This window comes from Passer montanus, unplaced genomic scaffold (genome assembly GCF_014805655.1).
Source record: "Passer montanus isolate IOZ18808 unplaced genomic scaffold, ASM1480565v1 scaffold34, whole genome shotgun sequence".
NCBI classification, from domain to species: domain Eukaryota; kingdom Metazoa; phylum Chordata; class Aves; order Passeriformes; family Passeridae; genus Passer; species Passer montanus.
Window position 1 is genome coordinate 7,375,639 of NW_024368152.1, and position 22,069 is coordinate 7,397,707.

At 38.2% G+C, this 22,069-nt stretch overlaps 1 protein-coding gene across 1 annotated transcript in view; it reads right to left on the reverse strand.

Moving 5' to 3' along the window:
- The window catches only part of MBOAT2 (membrane bound O-acyltransferase domain containing 2), a 94,497-nt gene extending 72,786 nt beyond the window's left edge, over positions 1–21,711 (reverse strand). Inside the window, exons 1-3 of the mRNA XM_039715656.1 lie at positions 21,557–21,711; positions 3,942–4,087; positions 343–420 (exon numbers count right to left, since the gene is read on the reverse strand). Coding sequence (XP_039571590.1) covers positions 343–420; positions 3,942–4,087; positions 21,557–21,628 — 296 coding nt within the window. The 5' untranslated portion in view covers positions 21,629–21,711. The remainder of the gene's footprint in view (positions 1–342; positions 421–3,941; positions 4,088–21,556) is intronic.
- Positions 21,712–22,069: the final 358 nt, after the last annotated feature.

A 22,069-nucleotide genomic window follows, 5' to 3' on the forward strand; every position in this document is an offset into this window, starting at 1 on the left:
GACATCTTCCATATACTAGCATTGGCTGTTTTCAAACTACATTTTTCATTTGTCAACACCCAGAAACATTTAAGATTAAGCAATGATGAAAAAATAAGAATATGTAAACATAAAGTATGTCTCAGTGGGGTATTCTTTTAATGAGCTTTAGACATTTCAAAAAGCTGGCAAAAAATCCCAAATAAGCCATCTTCTCACCTGAAAACAAAATCATGGTTAGAGAATTCAAATACCAAAATGTTATGATACAACCAGAATTATGGTATATATGCACAATTACCAAAAAAACCCCTTCAACAGCAGCATTTTTGTAAAGGCAAAGAAAAATAAATGGAAACTTACTTGTGCATATTTTCCACTCCTATTATGATCATGATATAGTAGGAAATTCCACTTTGTATAACAAAATGTAAGGCATACCTAGGGGGGGAAAAAAAAGTAAACCCTCATAGCATTTTCTTTAATGACAATCAACTGCATGCATTTATTGTGAAATTAAAGAGGTTCAAAGTTTAAAGCCACCACTGCTCCCAAAGGAAACCCCCTTTTATTCTATGTAGGTTTTAGCTACCCTTCCCCCTGCTGAGAACTTCTCCATTTAGCAGAGCACAGAGAGCAGTAATGAACAAAAACTAGACACCTAGCTAGAGTGTTCCAGCTCAATTGAGCTGCTACCCTTCCCCCTGCTGAGAAGTCGTTTTCTGCTACCCTTCTCCCTTTAGCATAGCACAGAGAGCAGTAATGAACAAAAACTAGACACCTAGCTAGAGTGCTCCAGCTCAATTGAGAATATTGCAAATGCTGCTAATTCTTAAAATACAAAGAATATGTCTTATAATACTTCTATTTGGCATTATTTCCTGAGTAAATACCTGTAAACAACATGAAAGTTTTTAATTTCCATATTCATCTTTCAAGTCATTTACAACAATAGATATCGCAGATAACACCAACAATATCTCAGTATCCACAATATTGTAAGATTTCCCACTCAACAGAAACAGTGACTGTGTCCAGCCAGCCTCTCTGTCCCAGGCTGTCAGTAACTTTTAAAGGGATGGTGGTGATAGTCACAAAAAACATACACACACAAAAAAAAGCCCTACACACCAACAAGCCACAGATTTATTTCACAAAGGTGGTCTAAGCTGCTCTTGTTTTCCACAGCTTACCACCAGAGCTATCCCAACACCACTGCTTTGGTGGAGTTACACTTGAGCAAGAGCACTGCAATCAAAGCAGTGCCAGTGAATGGGGAAAAGAGCTCATCTCCAGTAACTTGGGGTTTTTTATTCTGCTACCTTAAGTGTCTCAGTACCACAGGTACATGTACATGAGGCACATGTTCAAGTGACACAACTCATCTAATCTGGGAATTTTTTTCCCCCATGAAAAGCAGCCTAAAAAGCAGCTATTATTTTGCTACAGTGATGTTGTTTTTTTCAACTTATCACCAACAATTTCCTGATTTCACTCCTCCTCTACTCACAAGCAAATTACTTCAAAGATTTTCAACAAGAAAACCAGTTCTATCCAACTAAAATCCTTCATCCTACACATGAGGAACTGAGGCAAAACAAGTCACTTGGACATGAATTAACCTTGAAAAATCTTTACTTTTTACAGAAGAGCCATGCTCCCATGCTTCACTTCTAGTAAGTCTCATTTAGGATAGGACTACCTAAAATTCAAGTGTGCATTTTAAAATAGTAACTGTCAATTTAAAAGTATTTACTTCCTTTTCTTATCTGCCAAGTATTGGCAATATTGTATAGCAAAGACAGGCATTAGTGAAATGACAAAAACTGAAGAGGTTTGTTCTTATACAGAGAAAGGATACTAAGATATCAAAGCCTAAAAGAGTGTGGATTGACATGGAGTACCATACCAGGATTACAGTCACTGAAAACATTTCTCTTTCAGAGCTGGTAACAATAGCAATATGTTCTTTGATTCTAACATTCAAAGGGATATATTGAGATACCACAGAGAACAGTGATTTTTAACTACATACAGAGGGTACATGTTCTGGGCCTTTCATGCTATTTGCTACAATGCCAAGGGAATTATTGTTTCTCTTCCTTTCCTCTACCATGATCACAAGTTTCACAAAAGTGACTGAAAACTAACACACTTGAAGATGACAACATAACTACTACTAAATGTCCTTTGAAAGGTGCAGATTACAAACTACTTCCCACACTTAAATTTGCATGACCTTATCTACAAGTTACTACATTTGCTAGTAACACTACATAACAAAACAGTAACAGTTTCCTTCTTGGTATATATGTTTATAACTCATATTACTGAAGTCACTGAAGATATATCAGGGGCTTGTAACCTGTATGCATATTTGATTTCTTGGAAAGGGGGAACCAAAAAAACCAAAACCCTCAAAAAACCTGCTTGTATAACATGTACTCAACCAAAAGGAAAAAGCACTGGCAGAAGTACCAATTTTTAAAGAGTGCACTTTCAACATCTCAAATTATGTTCTTTTAGTAATTTTTAAATAGTTTTTAGCTCAGTAACTGCAAAATAGAAATAAATCTCTTAAAAGGAAAACATCTTTCTTTTTTTTTTTCCAGGGCATATTGCCAGTGAGAAGCTTCCACAGATTTTTATTTATGTCTGTTGGGAGTAGAGGTTGTTGCTTTCCAAAATCTCCCATACCCAAAATTCATATATGAATATATTAGTATCCCTTTCCAATTACAAGTTACAATTAATGATTTCTGCTTCTAAAGCAATGGAAGCAATGTGCTTCAAAGCCTACACAGCTCTCAAAATCCTCACATAGTACCTTCTATCTCCCATATCCTCCTCTTTGTCTGTGGTGTTAAACCTGAAGTCTTTGAGTTCAGATTATTCTCTTAAAGCAGAATATCATGGCCACAAATTTAAGAAATGGATTAGAGTAGTAGAGTTTCATATGAAAGTACATCAGACATGTAAATCTAAAGAACAAAGGTTACTGATCTCCTTTCCTTAAGTTTAAAAACAAGATATACCAATTAATGTTGGGAGAGCTCTGCAACATGCCAATGTAGAGGCCAACAGATTCTGCATGTGCAGAGACAGATGCACACACACTCTGTGTGCAGCTTCCCACCTGCACAACAGCTTGATTAATTCCCCCTAGCTCAGTAATGCTCTATAATAGTCAGTATAACTAAGTCCTTTATACACTTGAAGCTAAGTAAGCACCTTGTTTACAATGCAATAAAATTAAACTGGCACTCAAATCATCTTGGGAAGATGTGAGCCATTTAGTAAGCTATTTTTTGAAGAAAAAACAAATCACCAAACTATATTAATACCTTTTTCTAACTTTACTAGCATTGTCTTGCTGCACTGTGAAAAGATCAAGATATGCAAACAGCAGTCACACAAAATATGCATTTGAAAAACAATCACATCTTCCCCCCAAATCATTAAAGAAAAAAAAAGAAACCATGAAACAGTCTGAAGTCAAAGCCAGCTCTCTTCCAAGTGTTTTATACTACTAGAGTGTCATTAGACATGCTTTACAGTTGCAGAAACTCTTCCTTAAAAAAGCCACATTATATTAAATATTCAGAAAAAGACACTGAGTTATCTCATGTCATGAGTATTTATGGGGAATTATCCTATTCACTACATCTGTGTCTCAAGAGAACACTTCTCCAGCAAGTTTATGAAAAAAAAAAACAAACTGTAGAAGTTAAACAAACTGCACCTGCTTCATCTTCCTAAAACCACAGGCAGCCAGTATGGTAGTTACCAGTTTGCAAACAGATGATGACCTTTCCAAATTTGTGCACCTCATCAGAATATTTAAGCTGATTTCTGTACATTTGCAGCAGCTAAAAACCCCATAGAATTAGGCAATAAGATTCTTTGTAATACAGAATTAAAAATTTACAAGTTCCTGAAAAATGAATTTAAGTGCAACTTACCATCCAAAACAAAAAAGTGCAAGATAAAGGCCCAAGAGTGTTGCAACAACATGTCTTATAAATGGGCTAGTTTTGCTTGAATGAAGGTATGTTCGAAACCAAATAGCCGCAAGCAAGGCAAACAGTTGGCACACTACAAAGTTGACCTGCATAAAAAAAAGAAAAGAAAGAAGAACTCACACAAGTGTGTATTAAAAATTAACAGAAATATCCACACATTTTTAGCAATTTGCAGAACCTGTAGCTTTGTCGTGGCTTTTACCACAGCATGTCTAAGAGCTTCTCCCACAAGTTCCTCCCTGGCCAAAGCACAAACCAGTGTTCCCCTGAGCAGCTCAGAGGAAAAGATGCATTGAACACGAGGCACTATGTGCTTAAATCAAGAAAAGAAACTGATGTCTTTTGCTGCAGATTTTCTGAATACCAAACCACTATCAACCATTAAATCACCTCTACTCTCCCAGTAATGTGAAGATCTGAGCGGTAGTTTTATTTGGTTTTTCAAGTGAGCAGGACTCAAAGCTACATATCAGCTCCAAAAATCACTGACAGATCACTTCAGAAGCCTGTGCAGAAGCAGGGCTCAATGAAGTGCATTTCAGTGCTATGTAATCAGATAAACAGCTTGATTGCACACTGCATTTTCTTCTTGTACATTCAAGTAGGATAGGTTCACAAATTCTTCCTCCCTTCAGGCAGTTTATTCTAGAAGACAGAAAATTTCTTGTATATTAAATATTTAAAGACATTAGGGCACTGAAAGCAAAAGCAGAATTGAATAAAACTAAATCAGTGAATAAAAAGAATTGTTCTGGTTATGGCCTGAAAAGAATGCAACACTAAGGGCACAATAAAGAAAGAAATTCCTCAAATACAGCAACCACTACCAAAAGTAGCTTAAGATACAAAAAGCTGGATAAATTACTTTATTGAGAAAGTGACATTTCTCACTTCATAGTTTTATTTTTTACTCACACAGAAAACTGCCTAACAATTTTCCATGTCTAACAGTGGCATCCCAAGTCATCACAAGCAACAGCTTGGGAACCACTGCTTCAGGTTCTGAGCACTTCAATAAAAGAAACTTGTACATCCTGCATGCTTCACTGGTCCTCTGCACAACAGTTTTATACTCTTGGATGGCACTTAGCTGAAATACATACTTAATCTTAACACCACAGGGTACAATGACAATACTATTTTTATGTTCCTGACAGCAAGCCTAATACTGATGTTTGCAGCAACACAGTACACACTTACAGTACCATAATTCACCTTGTCCATTCCTTAATCATTTTTCAGCCAAGTTTCAGGCCATAAGAGGTAAGGGTCAGAGTATGCAAACATGGTCATTTTTAAAGCAGCAATTAAAACAACAACGACAGAACTCTCATTCTTGTAACAACTGAACTGCTCCAAAACCTGTAACACCAAGTTAAAGCATTAAGTGCTAGCAGGGACAGAGTCAAAAGGCAGGGCTGTGCTTTTCAATAGGTGCAGTTCCCTAAATTAAACTGATCTTTAAACTGTCACTCACACTTTTCCATCCATTCTCTTACTACCACATTTCTATTATGCTTTTAACAGTATTCGAAAAATCCTAAATAAATGAGGAGATATTCTTTCAGGGCATAACTTGACCTGTTTTCTCTCCTTTATAAGCAATGATGCAAATGAAACAGAGCGAGGTTTATTACCCAAGATGATTCTATGGATTTAGTGGAGAAGTTTTATACAAAACAGTCACATGAAAGGGAAACAAACTGATCATGCTTTAGAAAAGAGGGCAAGAAAGAAAAATGAAAACAAAAAAAATTAATTCAGGATCAACATTTGTATGAGTATTTGTTACAGAAAGTAACCCACAAAGCATGTTTCTGACCCAAAGAACTCACATCCTAGACAGACTAGAAGGGAAGGGAGACAGAGAAGGTTGCACATCCACAGATATGTAGTGAAGCTGAGGTAAAGAGACAGAGGGAAGAAATGAGCATGAATACCTGCCTTGAAATGGACACTCCTGCATTGCTGGTTTTACTGAATGCCCAGACATTAGTGCTTTGACTGCAATATAGATAATTTACCAACTGGTTTCACATGGTGTCCTTTTTCAGATTACCACTAAAAGCAAGCTAGCAAGACCCAAGAAAAAAGGAAAGTCATCATCTGGCTCCTACTACTACTATGAAAAGGGTAAAAGTGCTTAGCATTTCTGAGCTGTATCACCAACTCTATAGCAGCAGACACTAACAAAACAACAACCTTGAATCTCACAATTCAGAATGAGCTTGAAGATTTAGGAATGAGTAAAATCCTCACACAAACACAAAAATCAAACCTGGGAAAGGATTCAGCAGGTAGGGAGTGAAAAGGGGGCACCTTTCTTGGGCACTTGCTCTTTGTTTAGCTGCTTACTCTAATGATCAAATCTGTATCTGAAAAACAGTATGCCATTATTTAAAAAACAAACAAAACCCCATTAAAAAAAACAAAACAACCCACCAAAACACCTTCCCCAAGAAGAACATTCTGAGAACAGCAATAAAATGCAGGATAATATACCTTAAGATCAACCCCACAAGCCAACTTCCAGGGACGTGAATTTATTATGTCAGTTTTTTGGAACACAAAACTAAATGACCCAAGCAGCACAAACCTTCTCCAAAAGCCTTCCTCACAAATGCATCCAAAACTGCCAGTGGGTATATTTTAAAGTGCTCTTCCCAAAAAGTGCACAAACATATAAAACACTTGAAAATCTAAGGCATCAACACAACAGTCACACACCACCCTGCATTTCTTCTCCACTCTTACCAATCCCATTCTTATCCTTGTCTCAGTGCACCAAAATGCAGATTACAAAGCACCGAGAGTTCTGCAGAACTTGTAAAGCTCCCAAAGTTTTAAGTACATATCTGTAAAACCAAGCCATGCATCAGTTAAGGTTTGAAAGCCATGCAACTTGAGTTTAGCCTTTATACACACCTACTTCTGACTATATTCTTTTTGCTGCTTTATTCTATTTTCCCCAGCAGTATTTCTGATTCATTCAGCAAATGGACAATTGCCCAGTTTTTACCCTCATCCTGTGACCCATTAAATGCTTACCATCTGCATTCTACACTGAATATAAGAACTTGACATTTTATGCAACTTTGTCCATAACATGGTAAGACTACATACAATAAATGTAAACTTTACAATAATTTCATAAGATCAGTATTCCTAGTCTAAAGGTGAATGAATACCACAAAAATTATGAAAGCCCAAAGGGTAAAATAAATGCCCACTAACTTTGGTTGTTCAAGTTCAGGCACTCAGTGCCTAGTTTTTCAGTCAGTACTTTTAATAGAACTTTAACTGGAACTGTGTTTTGAAAATATAAATTCAGCTGCTATTCTGATTATCCAGCATGCCTATAAATCAGGCCCAAAGCACCTCAAAATACAAGCAAAATTTAAAGTCATCACTACAATCTATTTTTTCCCCTATTTTTTCTCCAGTTCACAAAAACCCTCTGGTTTACTACTGATTTGCCTTCCAAATAAAGGAGGTCATATGGAAGAGTTTGTGAGCACTGCTGGGCAGTGTTAGAGTCACAGGGGTAATCTTCATCTGACACTTATTCTGACTTTTGAACATCTGGTATCACAGGTTATATATTCCCTTGGTGCAATAATTTCATAAGATCAGTATTCCTATTTTAAAGATGAACCACAAAAATTATGAAAGCCCAAAGGGTAAAATAAATGCCCACTAACTTTGGTTGTTCAAGTTCAGGCACTCAGTGCCTAGTTTTTCAGTCAGTACTTTTTAACAGAACTTTAACTGGAACTGTGTTTTGAAAATATAAATTCAGCTGCTATTCTGATTATCCAGCATGCCTATAAATCAGGCCCAAAGCACCTCAAAATACAAGCAAAATTTAAAGTCATCACTACAATCTATTTTTTCCCCTATTTTTTCTCCAGTTCACAAAAACCCTCTGGTTTACTACTGATTTGCCTTCCAAATAAAGGAGGTCATATGGAAGAGTTTGTGAGCACTGCTGGGCAGTGTTAGAGTCACAGGGGTAATCTTCATCTGACACTTATTCTGACTTTTGAACATCTGGTATCACAGGTTATATATTCCCTTGGTAAACATCTTGAATAATTTACTACTTACATTTTAAAAGAAAACAGAATTTCTACAACAAAAATCAAAACTTACCTGTGGCTTTCAGTCCACAGCACTCATTTCTACCACTTGTACTCATTTCCACATGGAAAGAAGTTTCATCCCTTGCCAAAACTACAGGAAGCAGAATGAGAAGCAGACTCTTTGGGCTCCCAAATTCCATTGCATGCACTTCCAACCCCAGCAGCGAGATAATTTGTGCATCTCCACAGTGGTTTCATTCAGATCAGAGGGGGCTCCTGAAGCCTCCCAGTTATCTGCACTCCACATGCTTTTGCAAGTGCTGTGCAATGGTGTCTGGATACACAAGCCTGATTTTTTTTTTTAAAACTAAACTGAACTAGAATATCTGCTCTGAAGGTAAGTGAGCATTAGCACAGGGACTAACCTAGGCAAAAGCAGTATTTCCCAAAATTATTACAGCACCCATGTTGGATCCTCAATGCCAACCACTTCATCACACAGAAACACTTCTTTCTGTACTGCACTGCTTGGTTTAGTAAACAATGCCAAAATTCCATTTTCAGCCTTTTCCTAACTCCACCTCCCATCTGAAGCCACACTGACCAGTGTGGAATTGACAGACAGCTTCTTTGTATCCACACACTGAGACAGATGAAGAACTTGCCTTCACATACCCAGCTTGCCTTGAAAGGGTGACAAATTATCTGGCTGTCTAGGATACAAAAGGAACAGACAGCAAATGAGCAGGAACAAGGACAGAGCTGGACATCACCACCTTGAAAGCTTCCATGAAAACCAGGCACTCAACCAAGCAGCAATTTTGTTAGCAAATGTTTTATATACAAATTTCAACCACTGGGAATGGTATAGTTGTGTACCTCTTGAAAACTTATGCCAAGCTCTTATAACACTGAGTATGGGCAAAATACAACTTTCTAAATACCACATGACTTGGTCAGATGTGAGCAGAACTCCCACAAAGAACAAAGACAACACGTTCCCTAAAGCTGCATGATGCATTCTCCAAACCTAATTGTAATGTGCCTCCATGAGGTCACAAAACCTCTTCCAATAAGCAGGTTCAATTTTATAGAAGAAATTTTAAAAAAAAACCTAACCAAGATCTATTTAAAGATGAGATTTCATGGGGGAAAAAAAATCATGCTGTAGAATGGCAAGTTTCACCCTGAGCAGTTACAATTTAGCACATATAAGAAAACAAACAGAATTTTTTATTCCTCCTCAGATACAGGATATCAACAGCTCAGCCAAGGAGAATAACACCTCAAAATCTTACAGAGAGCAACATTCAAAGGAAAGTTATGTGCACATAATAAAAAACATACAACTATGATGTAAATTATCACCGCTAGTTATTCAGCAATGAATGAAGCAAGTGTGTGTTACACATACTAAGCTATTATAGAGCCTGCTGTGTGTAGGCTAGTAATTTCAAAATTAAATCCACTATTTTGGTTCAAAACTAGTCATACAAGCACTGCAGTTCATAGGCACAACTCATGCCAAACGTAATAGTAAAACATGAACACAAATTCACAGTTTCAATATTTGGAGTAGCTACACAAAATACAATTCCATTATATCATTAACTGCATTAAGCTATCTACATAAGAAACTCTCCATTTGCATGACCTCTGCAAAAGTCAACAGAAAGTATATAACTTTCAAAGACATTTATTCTAGTATTTTAAAAGACTAAAATGGAATTTATGCATGCTTTTGTACAAACAAAGTTAATGCTAAGGAAAAAGTATTTAAGGAATCAATTCTTAACATAAAGAAAAAAGGTCACTGTCACAAGGATTTTCATCATCAAGAGGAAATTCTAGCACAACATTGTATTTGAAGACCTGGAAGTCTCCAACTTTACAACACAGACAGGATCTATAATAAATTGTTAAAGAAATTTAAGTCCACATTAAAACAAAACACAGAAGAAAAGTTTATTTCTTCTACAAAACTCATTTTAATATATGCAAATTTTATCTACTAATTCAGACATTAGGCTAAGCTTCCTCTTCATATCAGCTATATTTCAGTATCAAAAGCCAATTGCTGCAGTCAATTGCAGCAGAATCCTCTGGAATCCTGCTACTTCACAGCACAGAAGGCATTTGCCTCATTCAGAAAAGCAGCCAGAGCAGAGAGGGAATTTTATTGATACAGATCATTCCTAACTGGATGGTACAAGTTAATCATACAGGCCCACACTCTACAGCCTACTAATAATTCACTGAAAAGCAGCAACTCAGTGGCACAAAGTTTTGCTTACCAGCTACAGCAAGGTACTAAGAGACACCCAAGGAATAACATTTACACCAAAGTACCCACAAGAGAAACAGTAGTTTAGCAGGTGAAGCACCAAAGATGACCCAGGAATGTTGCATTTCACTCTTTCTACCAACAACCCACACAAACTCGTTGCAAGTTACCTTGTCTTGGTGCTTCTCTATTTTCTCATTTTTAACAAATTTTCTCCAATAAGAAGAAAAATAAGTATTCAAACCTTTAAAATGCAGTGAATGCCTGTGGCCTCAATACAACATTTTGGATAAATTAAAGCTCATGTGAGGGTTCTGTTTGGGGTTTGTGTTTTTCTGTGGATTTTTGTCTGTTTGTTTTTTAGTGCATTTTTTCTACATTATTCCTGAAGAAAAAGAGGAAGACACTTCTGTTCTTTTTTGCTGATGAATTAGGCTTTGAAAAAAGATTGCTCAGATAGAAGCAGAAGCACTGAAGCCTACCTGATCATGTGCAGAGCCTAAAGTAACAAGTTTGAGATGCAAGATGCTTTACAGACAACAAGAACCTGTGGATACAGCAATTCTGCAGATAGAGATTTAGGAGTACCCCTCTTAGCCACACCGTGGTGCATTTTCCCCCTGGAATTCAGTTTTTTCTGAGGTGCAAGAAAGCAGCATTACTTGTCTCCTCTATTGTCATTTTTGGCCCTCCATTCTACCACAGACAAAGTTATGACCTCTGCTTCCTCCTGGATCTGAGAGGGGCAATGAGCAAGGTGCACCATGCAGCATGCCTCCTCTCCAGCCTTTAGCTCTTCTTTTCAATATCCTTGGCTATTAGAGGAAAAAAAAATACTTAGGAAAAGAAACAGAATATGAACTACAAAACCACTTTAAAATGAGTTCTTGCAAGAGGTAGGAGATCAAGACAGAATAATGCACATACACCTTACGAAGACCTTAAAACCAAGGCTTTGATGGTTTTTTCTAAATCTGTAGGGCCATTTTAGCAGCAACATTTTAAACACAAACCTCTTCAAGCATGATGTTTGTTGACAAATACTTGTCAAAAATTGCCAAACCTTACCACAATTAATGAAACATCGGTTCTGCCTTGTTCCTTAAACATCATTATTTTCTTGTTCCTGCTCCAAGTTAAGTCAAAACTATTTCCCTTTCCCACAAAAACAATGAGCTGAGGAATGAAAAACATCTACAAGAGTTCACAAGAAGTTGGTTATAACATACAGGGGAGTTAATGTTTTTCCACAGCAACTGGACAGCAGTACGGATGGATATTCTTCTGTCTAATTTCTAACCTTCTTCAAGTATAAAAACAACTTTTACAATTATCCAATAATTGCTTAATGCCAGACAGCTAAGAAAAGCAAGAATGACTTATTCGAAACCAATGTCAATTTTCCAGCTACTGCCTCAAAATTGCTGCACTAATATTAAAGGGGGAAAAAAGGAAATAACATTTTCTGCACTAAAGCTGAAAAAAGTAATTCCATTACAAGGCTCTAAACCAAACCACCTGGTAATTTTTTTCAATTTATTGGGAAATGTCAGGAAGATGAGTTCAGAGATACTGGCAAGGGTATTTGATAAAGTTGACAGATACTACAGAGTAGTTCAGAGAACCTTTCTTCTCTGAATGATAGGAAGAAACAAGACTCCTCTTTCAACTGAAAGCATAATAAATCTTGCAAAAATGCTTTCAAATGTATTTTTTACTCAATTAATACCCTGCCTTACATGATGAAAATATAACTAATTAACACTCCTGCTGTGAAGTCTCAACCTTGCTTCATGGGTGAAACATGAAGAAATGGAGGCTAAGCAGCAGTGATTATTTTGAAATCACACAGCATGGGAGATGTTTGTATTAAGGCACAATGTTCCTTGTTGCAAAGACTGTATTACCGAATGTTTATACAGTATCCAGTGAGAAGGGACACATTCAGATGAAAACTCCAAGCACAGCCGTCTAATACCAGCCATTTCCTTGAAGTACATGCTCTATGTTAGTCAACATCAACATCACTGGCAAATGCTTTTTAATATTGGACACATACCTTCCATTCTTCCCGTTATTTTTTGGCAGATGAAAGGACTTAACGAAAGATCCTGAACACTTTCTTTCCAAGTTGGTTTCAGTCCAAAACATCAAATCCAGTTATGACATAGGTTAGCAATAGTAGTTCTATTTCCAGTATTAACCCCCTGTTTGTAATTGTTAAGTATGCAATACAGGGAGCACAGCACATCACAAACAACATGATGGAGGCAATAGTAATCTAGTTTGTGCGATAAATGAGCATCAAATCCAATCAGCTTTTTCAAAGAAGGCTTACTTAATCATTACTCAGAATTACTCTAAAATAAACTGTATGACTAATGATGTAAAATTAAACATCAATGTAAATTTTATAGTGAGAACAACCAAAACTAATGAATTAAGGATAGGAAAATATTGGCTGAAGGGTGCTCTCTCTGAAAGGCTCTTAAGAATTCACCATTATAGATCATGAGTTGTCAAAAAAAGCTATTTATTCATGGGAATATCCAAAATCTAGGATGCGAGTTTGGTTCAAAGGCAAAATCAGACTAAGAATGGTGGCTTGGGTTTTTTTGTTTGTGTGTTTTGTTTTCTTCTCTCTTCAGAAACAATAAGGACCTAAACCACTTGCTTCTGTTAAGCAAAAACTGGTTTGGCCAGTTAAGGATTGCAGATCTCAGACTACCAGGGAAAGAGTTTACAACATCAAAACACCACAGCCTGACATTATGTTGGCAAAACACAGCTCCAAACAAAGACCAACTCAGTTGCTGTGCTTTTAAAATCATGGCTTTTTATCACACACTCGCAGTGCACATGCACATAATGAGATGAGCTCAAAATCTCTGTCACATGTATCAGCAGTACACTGATAACAAAATCAGCTGGAAAATAACACAGTTTGAAATATGAGAAAGCAGGCATTCTTTTTTACAGTGCTGGACACTTTCAGAGGTTATCTTCTCTAATCAAATGTGTGTGGAACTTTATAATGGGGTATTTATTCCATCATGATCATACATACTCATTACAGTGTACATCCTAGCTAATACATAAACGGAATTTTTCCCAGAATTAATTTGTATGCATCTGTCTCCTCTTGGAAGCCCTTTTATGGTCCTACAGGGTTGTCTAAAGGGGTCTCTGGTGGTCATAATCAGTGCCTCAATACTACAGGTGACCTTTCCTTGAACTTTTTTTGGGAATTAGCTGTGAACTCTTGAGATAGAACTTTGTCAAAAAAAACCACTATATTCCTCATTATCTGTTTATGCAATAGTTCCAGCTATGTTTATCATCCTGTGTGCATGCTTCTACATTCTTTTATTCTTTTGTTGCTAGTTAATCTTTAAGCTCCATCTAGCAACTCCAGGGGAACTGAAAATTTCTATTCTGAAATCTATAAATACAGGGTATTCGAATGTGTATTTGAATGACAAGTTTTTATTTGAAAGCCCAGAGAACCAGTACAGTGTCTGAAATTTTACAAAAACTTCATAAGCTACTCCCTTTCCTAGGCATTTAAAAATACAGCAATATAACCAACATCTATGGAGCTATCTTTCTCAAATGCAACCAGAAACTGACATTTTGTCAATTAAGATCTTACTTCACTACAATTATATTCTCCTGGTATATGAGAAACTGAAATACATCTTAAAATAAGGAACAGACATGGAAAGTAGATTCTCTTGTCCACACAGAATGCACAAATCTGGTAAGGACAACAGTGAGTTCAATTAGCAAGTAAAACAAATATTCCCCATCTTTAAAATGCCAGATTCTCAGTGCTCTCCATGGGAAGGTAAAAAAATAGGAGAGGGCTTCATTACACCCTCCCTTGAACGAGCTACTCTCCAACACAGTCTGCATTCATCCATGTTCATTATCTTCCTGCTTTTCCCAGTTCAGGAATCATTCCATGAGATCAGCCTCATCTCCAAGCACAACAGCAGCCCTTTAAACATCTACAGTATGCAGCAATCCACACAAGCAATGGACACTACTTTGAGATGTTACATCTTTTAAAATTAATCCAATTTTTAATAATAATTTAGCAACATTTAGAATTATACTTTTATAGTATAACATTTTGTCTGACCTTTTACATTCAATTCCGTTACAGGAAATTATTTGCTGATGTATTGTACAGGTAAACCTTCTACAAATCTAAGCCATCACTGAACTTCTAATATTCTGCAGATTTGTGATGACCTCAAATTTTTTTCTAGCTTTTCCACCATGAAGAATAAAACCCAATTCATTTTAGTGTGGGCCCTCAGTCCAATTTTTCAATGACATGCTTAGTCATTTTAATAACTGGGGTTTTATATGTGTGTGTACTTATACATATATGTAAGACTGAGAGGAAGCAGTAGAATCAAGATCATTACTCAGCCAAAAGGCAGGTCAGAAAGGTTAAGAATGATCTGTACAGGTGGCATTACCATATCGAATATACCAATATGCTCAAAAGCCACATTTCAGAATAGGTACACCTTCTTAGCAGCTTAGGTCACTTTAACTGAAAATAGAAGAAAACACCAAAATCCCAACTACAGAAAATCACAATGCTATAGCCAAAACAAAATAGCTTCTTCACCTTTGGATATATTATTCTAGAATAAAAAGCAGAGCTAGGGAAGTTTTCCTTTGCAAAAGATGGCTTAGCTATCAGAATGATCACTTAAAACAAGTGGGCATAACAAACACTTATCTAAATTTGCAGACAAATTGAAATTCTCAAACAGATCTGTTCACTTAAGTGCTAAAAGACTAGCAATGTTGATTCAACTGATGTTGAATTAAAATCCTTCCCAAAGGAAAGAAGAAAAAGAAAATATCCATACTGAAGAGCTGCATGAACTTTCTTTGTAACAAAAATACTGTGAAATGCACACATCGAGCAAACAGGTTTTCACTTGGCTATGGGTACTTGTTCTCACTTTCCAGGGGAAAATAAAACTCCAGTCTGGACTCCCTAGTTCAAGGGGCACAAGGAAAAGAAATGGACACATGTTACTCAGGAAAAGTGCACATTAGTCAAAATAATAAATGTGAAGCAAGTATTCTGTACCAAGTCTGCAAAGGATGTATCGCAGTGCTTCATTAGGTCAACAGAGGAACAAGTAAACAAGAGTGAAAAGTCAACAAATGTCAGGACCACTGAATGATAAAGATGACTCATCTAGTTCAGTTTTATTGCTATTTCAGAACTCTTGCTTAAAGTCAGCACAGTATACTCAAGAAAAAGCCCACGAAGAGAAAAGATCTAAGAGTGATACAAGGGATTTACAGTAGAAACCCTTCAGAAACAGAAAGCAACACAGTGGTAAACATGCACTCCCTAAGAAGTGACTCTTATCTTCCTTATGCCTTAATCTGTTTTCCTTTATTAGACTGCTTTTTGAGCACTCCACTATTGCTTTTCAACATCCCAGAACTGCAGTATTTTCATAGCAACTCCTGTACACCGTTTTGGATTCAGAAATGGGTTGTACTGTCATCAGCACAGATGTTCACAACCTCAAAGACTTGCATAAGGATGTGAAAAGAATGTGACAAAACAAAGCAAGTGACTACTGGCTGTTCAGGTAAAGAGTATTTAGTTTAAATGTTTACTGTAGAAACCTTAGGTGTAACTATATTTGAGTTTTTCCACTGCTTCGCAAAAAACTGAAGAAAACACACCCAATGAAAGCATGTGAGAGAGCAAAATTCACTGCTGCTTCTGTAAATATTAAAGAATTAAAGCAGCTCTGTAATTAACATCCTCACAACAACATTCATGAACCTGAATAACATGGATTTATTTTCTTCTTGCACTAAGTCTTTCTATCACTTCATAAATGGCCTATCTTTTCTAACACTGTAACCCAGTGTTTGCTCTTTTCCAACCCTGTTCATGACAGATTTCTCCTTTTCTTTCAATTAATTTTTCCTCTTATCCCAGCCATTTCATCCTTCTCTACATGTTTTTCATTGCAGAGTTAACTCTTTACCTATTGTTCGTTGAGTAAGTCAACACCTAACCAAATAGCAAAACCTGGGAAAGGTGTCACTGAACAGGACCCTCCTGATGATACACTCCCTCCTTTCCAACAGTTCAAAGGGAAGTTAAGAAACCACTAAAAACCTGGCTAGCAAATCCAAACAATTCAAAACATCACTGAGAACAGCACATACAGAATGAAGAACAGAACTTTATTTCCAGCTTTTTTCACCCACTACCACTACAGTTTCTATCATCAAAGGATCATGTTTTGCCATCCACCCTTCATTCTCCTGACTGCTGCTAGCAGCACACAAGGAAAGTACAGGGCAAAGTAGGGGCACAATTTGCTTATCCTACCACTCCCTTGCCTCAGTGTTTGCATTTTACACACCCGTGAATGCTAATTTTACTCACATCTGTTCCTTATAAATTTCCTGGGTCATATCTGAAAAATCAGTTACAAGCTGCTCTGGGTTCCACAACCAGATCCTTAGACAAGGGTCTCAGAATTAATGTTGAAAGAAACTTGGGACACTCTTCACTTTATTCTTTTTTCTACTTTGATAATGCTTCAGTCAAATGTTAGGCCATCTAAATTCTGGACAGTTATACAGGACAAACATTTTGATATCCATTCCATGTTTAGACAAAAAGGTTTTTATCAGACTAAAACATTTCAGCCCTCAGGAGGCTACATTATGTTGACTTGGCAGAAAACAAGGGATTATCATCATCTAAAGATAAGATAGAAGACATCACTAATGCTCAAAATTTTGAGAAATAACAGAACTAACTAGGAGACATACTCAGATGTACCCTGCAAGCAAGTCAGGCACATAATGCTTCTCAGCAAAATTCCCTACCCCACCTCCAAGCCTTGCCTTTCCTCCAAACTACAGCTGTGCTCACCTCCAAGGCATCAAAACAAAGGAGAAAAAATTGCTAAATTGCTTTCTTACACCATATGCATGTAACAAATATTTCATAGATATATACATGGGAAAAAAATTCCTGCCCACTCTCCTCAAGGGCTTAAAGGTGAAACACAGGCTCAACATAGGTCAGCGCTTCTATGTGGAAGAAAGTGTGTTAAGGGCATGATGAAAGCAACTTGGATAACTCTCTGCACAAGGAAGCATATGCAGAAAATTATGTAAAGCAATAATGATCCCAGCAAGCAGGCTTATGATCACTAAATGAAGGAAGTTTGTGTGGCTTATGCAATTCACATTTAGGAAGACTTGGATTTTTATCTCTATTCTTAATTTTAAAAGTCAGTTTAGATTCTCTGAAGACTGATGGTATCCACATAGAAAACTGTATTTATTCTACATAAATGAGCAAAGTTAACCAAATGAAAGATAAAACTAGATTGGGGAAAAAAAAAACAAAAAAAACCCAACCAAACAAACAAAAAACCACACACCAAGAAAAGTGTGGAAATAGTATAGAATTTTTTTTTCTTCTGTTGAAAAAACTTGCTTATTTTTACATACTGGAGTTTAAGTCAAGTGCATAATCATAAGCATGACATTTTATTCTGTCCACATATCTTCACACATCTATACTGTTAGTAGTTGGAGCCACATTCTTCCTTTCCTTATCTAGGAGATAATCACTGAATTTCAGACTGCATTTGAGGAGCTCAACATCAATCTTTTAGACAAATCATGTAAAAAGTTGATGTCCACATAGTCTCCTATCTCCCCTGCTCAACTATTCCTCTACTATAAATTACCAATTCCTGCAACAAATGAAGGGCAGAAATAATCCCTACAATTTCTGTACATTTTCAGTAAAAAAAATTTTGCTCCCTCTGGTGGAAGCAGTAAAAGCAATGATTATTCCCTGAACTCCCCTAATCCCACAGTGACCAAAAAGCCAAAAAGAAAGCTTTGCTCTCCTAGAATCATTGTCAAAGCTAATTTAAATCTTTCCAATTTAATGACAAGTAAGCTGACACATCAAGATAAGTCATTTGTCAATAGAAGATCAGCAAGGCAGTGATAGAATTGGAAACAGACCCACACATTATTTGTCAGGCTTCACCTCAGAGAAAGAAGAAAGAAGCAGAGGCATAAATATTACATGAGAACAAACAGGAAAAATATAAGCTAGGTGACAGATGTAACTACAATAAAATAATTCAAATTGCAACCTCAATGCTACACGTGATAGCAGCCAAGTTTTTAAGGTAAACCTTCCCATACTTGTCTTCTCTCCCAGGTTGGGAAGGACATGGCTACTTTTGTTCCTTGTCCCCTGAAAAGACACAAGGGATATGAAGTACATTAATATTTATTCACTCATTCATTAACTCTAAGGACCTAATGTGCCACAGCTGTTGACAGAATGCTTCCTTTCCTGAGCAGCCAATTTACATTCTCCAAGATGTGAAAAACAGCTTTTACAAGGCTTTTCACTCCCAAGCAGTGATTTTTTTTCCTACTACAAAATACAGAGGAAAGGTAAGTTTACTCTAGGTTCTTGCTGACACCGAGCATCTTCCCTTTCATCAAATGACTGAAAATAACAATAGAAAAAAACAGGCCCAAGAAGCCTATAAAGAACACATTAACTTTTCCTTGTTTTTCCAAGTAGTCCTTTAGGTTAACTTGGTGCAAGACAAAATGAGAGACAAAGGAAATCTTAACACAGCAACAAGTTACTGCACAATACCTTGTTGGAGGATACACACAGAAGCAGAAAACAAGTTCTTCTCCATTCCTTTAGCTACCTAGTACTCTAGTTCCAAGAAAAAATGTCTAGCAAATTGTTAAAGCAACAAAGCTTTTCTTTTGCTGCACAGCTGGGCACATAGACAAGACTACTGTGTCAAATGGCTCTGATGGAGCTCACCCTATATTTTGCACTGACTTCCAACTAACACATAACCAACACCACTCTCAAATCTCTGCCTCTAGCTCTGCCAAGCATTAAGTAAAAAAAGTAATCAATTTCTCTCACACAGAGATGTGGATCTGATTGATTAATCTTAGAGATAGCAACTTCACCTTGAACTTAAATTTCTACTTCCATGCACTGCAAAATAGGGAAGGTTCTCCATTCATTTGTCTGAGCACCAGTAAGGCAACATGGACACATGCTACCTCAATTTGTCTGCCAAGAGTTATATGCCTTAGCAAGATAATTGGATAGCAATGGCTGGCTTAAATTTAAATCACAATTTAAGCAACATTTTGGATAAAGATTGGTATCTAATTGTGGTCAAAACCGAAACTGAGTGCAGAAAAAACCCCCTACTGATCTCCAGCAGTTCTGAGTGCTGGTATTATACCAGAGTGCCTATTTCAAGCAGCTGCTATATTGGTATGACTGTAGTCATAGTACAGATTTGGAGCAAGTAGTAGAAACAATGTACTAACAAAAACCTTCATTCTTCTATTATTTTTTCAAAGCAGTGCTACATTTTCATTCTGAATATGCTTATAGTATCACCAAATGTCATGCATAATCTCTGAGCAAACACACCAAAGAGTATCAGAACTTTCTTTTTCCTCCCTGACCTCATTATCTCCTTCACTCCCTTTGATTACACTGAACACAATTCACATTCTTTCTGTATTACAAACTTACTATCAAGATAGAATCTTGAGCTGAGGTTGCAAAAAACTTTCTTTTTTTTAATCAGGGCTTTTATAGATATAGTCTCCATAATGCAGCAAAATTTTGAAGCTCTTCAATTCATACTCCAGTCACAATCAGCACCCTTCACACACAACTGGACAGTCTGACAACCATGTATGTCTGACTTCCAACTGCTTCTAACAAACTTTCTAAACTACACGCCTAGCCACCCTCCGGTGTGATTACTCCCAAAAGCTCCAACAGAGTTCAAAATGTACTTTATAAAAACTTCTTGGCTCTACAGGAGCATCTGTTCCAAAACATTCAATACAGGGAAGTTTTCCAGGCTTTGATAAAAAGTAATGTCATTATCATCAAAATGTTGTACCCACAATATTAAAACGATTGGCAGTAGTCACACCATGTGATAAACAATTGAATTTATGACTACTGCTATGAGTATAAAATTATACACCACCAACATCATGCCATAAAAAGACAGTCAATACTGACGTGTTTTACAGTATCCTGTAGAAGCTGCACATTTTATGGAAATAACCACATGGCACCTGGCAAGAGCAGCTGACCACCTGCAGGTATGAGGCACCAAGCCACGAGGTGCCATCGATCCCAGCCACAGGTATCATTGCCAGGGGTGCACAGTATCCATTCCATCCCAGCAAGCTCAATTTCAACTTGCCTGGTGCACCAGTTTTCTAGAAGGTACTTTTTCATGTATATCCTTAACCATCCTTCCATTCAAACAAGTGGCTGAGGAATGGGGGAAGAAAAAGGAAGAAGGTGCAACTCAGTCACTTCCAAAATACTTTCACTAGGCATGCTCCTTCCTCTCTATTTCATTTCCAGTTACTTCTCTCACTTATCAGGTGTATTTTGTAACAACAAGCCACCAAAGTCTCCCTCTACTGAAGCACAGCCTGTTTTCTTTGATGTGTTCCATTCATATATACATGAATGAAGCATTAAAAAAATAAAATTCCCAACATGACATTTCTTGGTGCTACAGAATTTATATGAAGATTACTTTTCTTATGTATTCCTAAATACATAAATGTTCTGTAGATTTTGGAGGTCTAGACCACTTCCCCCACAAACAAACATTCTGGTCCAGCTTCAGTGATTAAACTCGGCAAACCTCAGTTTCCCAATCTTATTTTGTAATCTCCTGATATTTTGTGAAGATACCAGGATTAATAGCCTTCAGGAATTTTTGCATCACTTGGACAATAGATAGCACAGAAACGCTCTGCCTACAATGCACACAGGAATTCCCAGCAGCATTGTGCGCGGCGCACATTATTTAACACCGCGTGGAAACCCCCCTGGCAGCGCATCCAGGCGCGCCGCTCAGCATTTGCGATCATTACCCAGCCTTTGCATCCCTCCAACCGATACCGGCCCGCTCCCAGCTGCGGCTCACATCTGGCCGACCGGCGATGCCAACAAGTTGGGGCGCGGCAGGGCCGGGCAGGACGCGCCCGGCTGCGGGCGGGATGCTGACCGGCCGCACCTGCCCGCCAACCGCGGCCGCCGCCCCGGCGGCCTGGTCGACGGGCAGGCGCACGGCGTTGCTGAGGGGCTGCAGCAGCGTGGAGCCCGTGGTGCTGGTGGCCATGGCGAGGCCGGGAGCCGCTCCCCGCCCGGGCTCCCGCGGCGGCGGCAACAACAGCGGCGCGAGCGGCCCCAGCCCCGCACGGCGCCGTGACAACAAGGGGCGGGCGCGGTCCCGCCGATGACTGACAGCGCCCGCGGCCAATCGCTGCGCGGAGCCGCCGCGGAGTGACGGGCGGGCTCGCCCAATCCCCGCCCCCCGGCGGGCTGGGCGGGACGAGGCGGTGCCGCGGCCGCCGCTCCGCGCTGAGGGTGGGTGGGAGCTGCGCGCACCGCGCAGGTACCGCGCAGGGCCCGGCGCTGCCTCGCCCGCTCCCGGCCCGCGCTGGGGGACGTTCTGCTGGAGGAGACATGGGAACGGGCTGCCCAGGGCCCGGTGGAGTCACCATCCCTGGAGGTGTTAAAGACCACTCAGTGCCGGTCTGGTTGACGTGGGGGTGTTCGC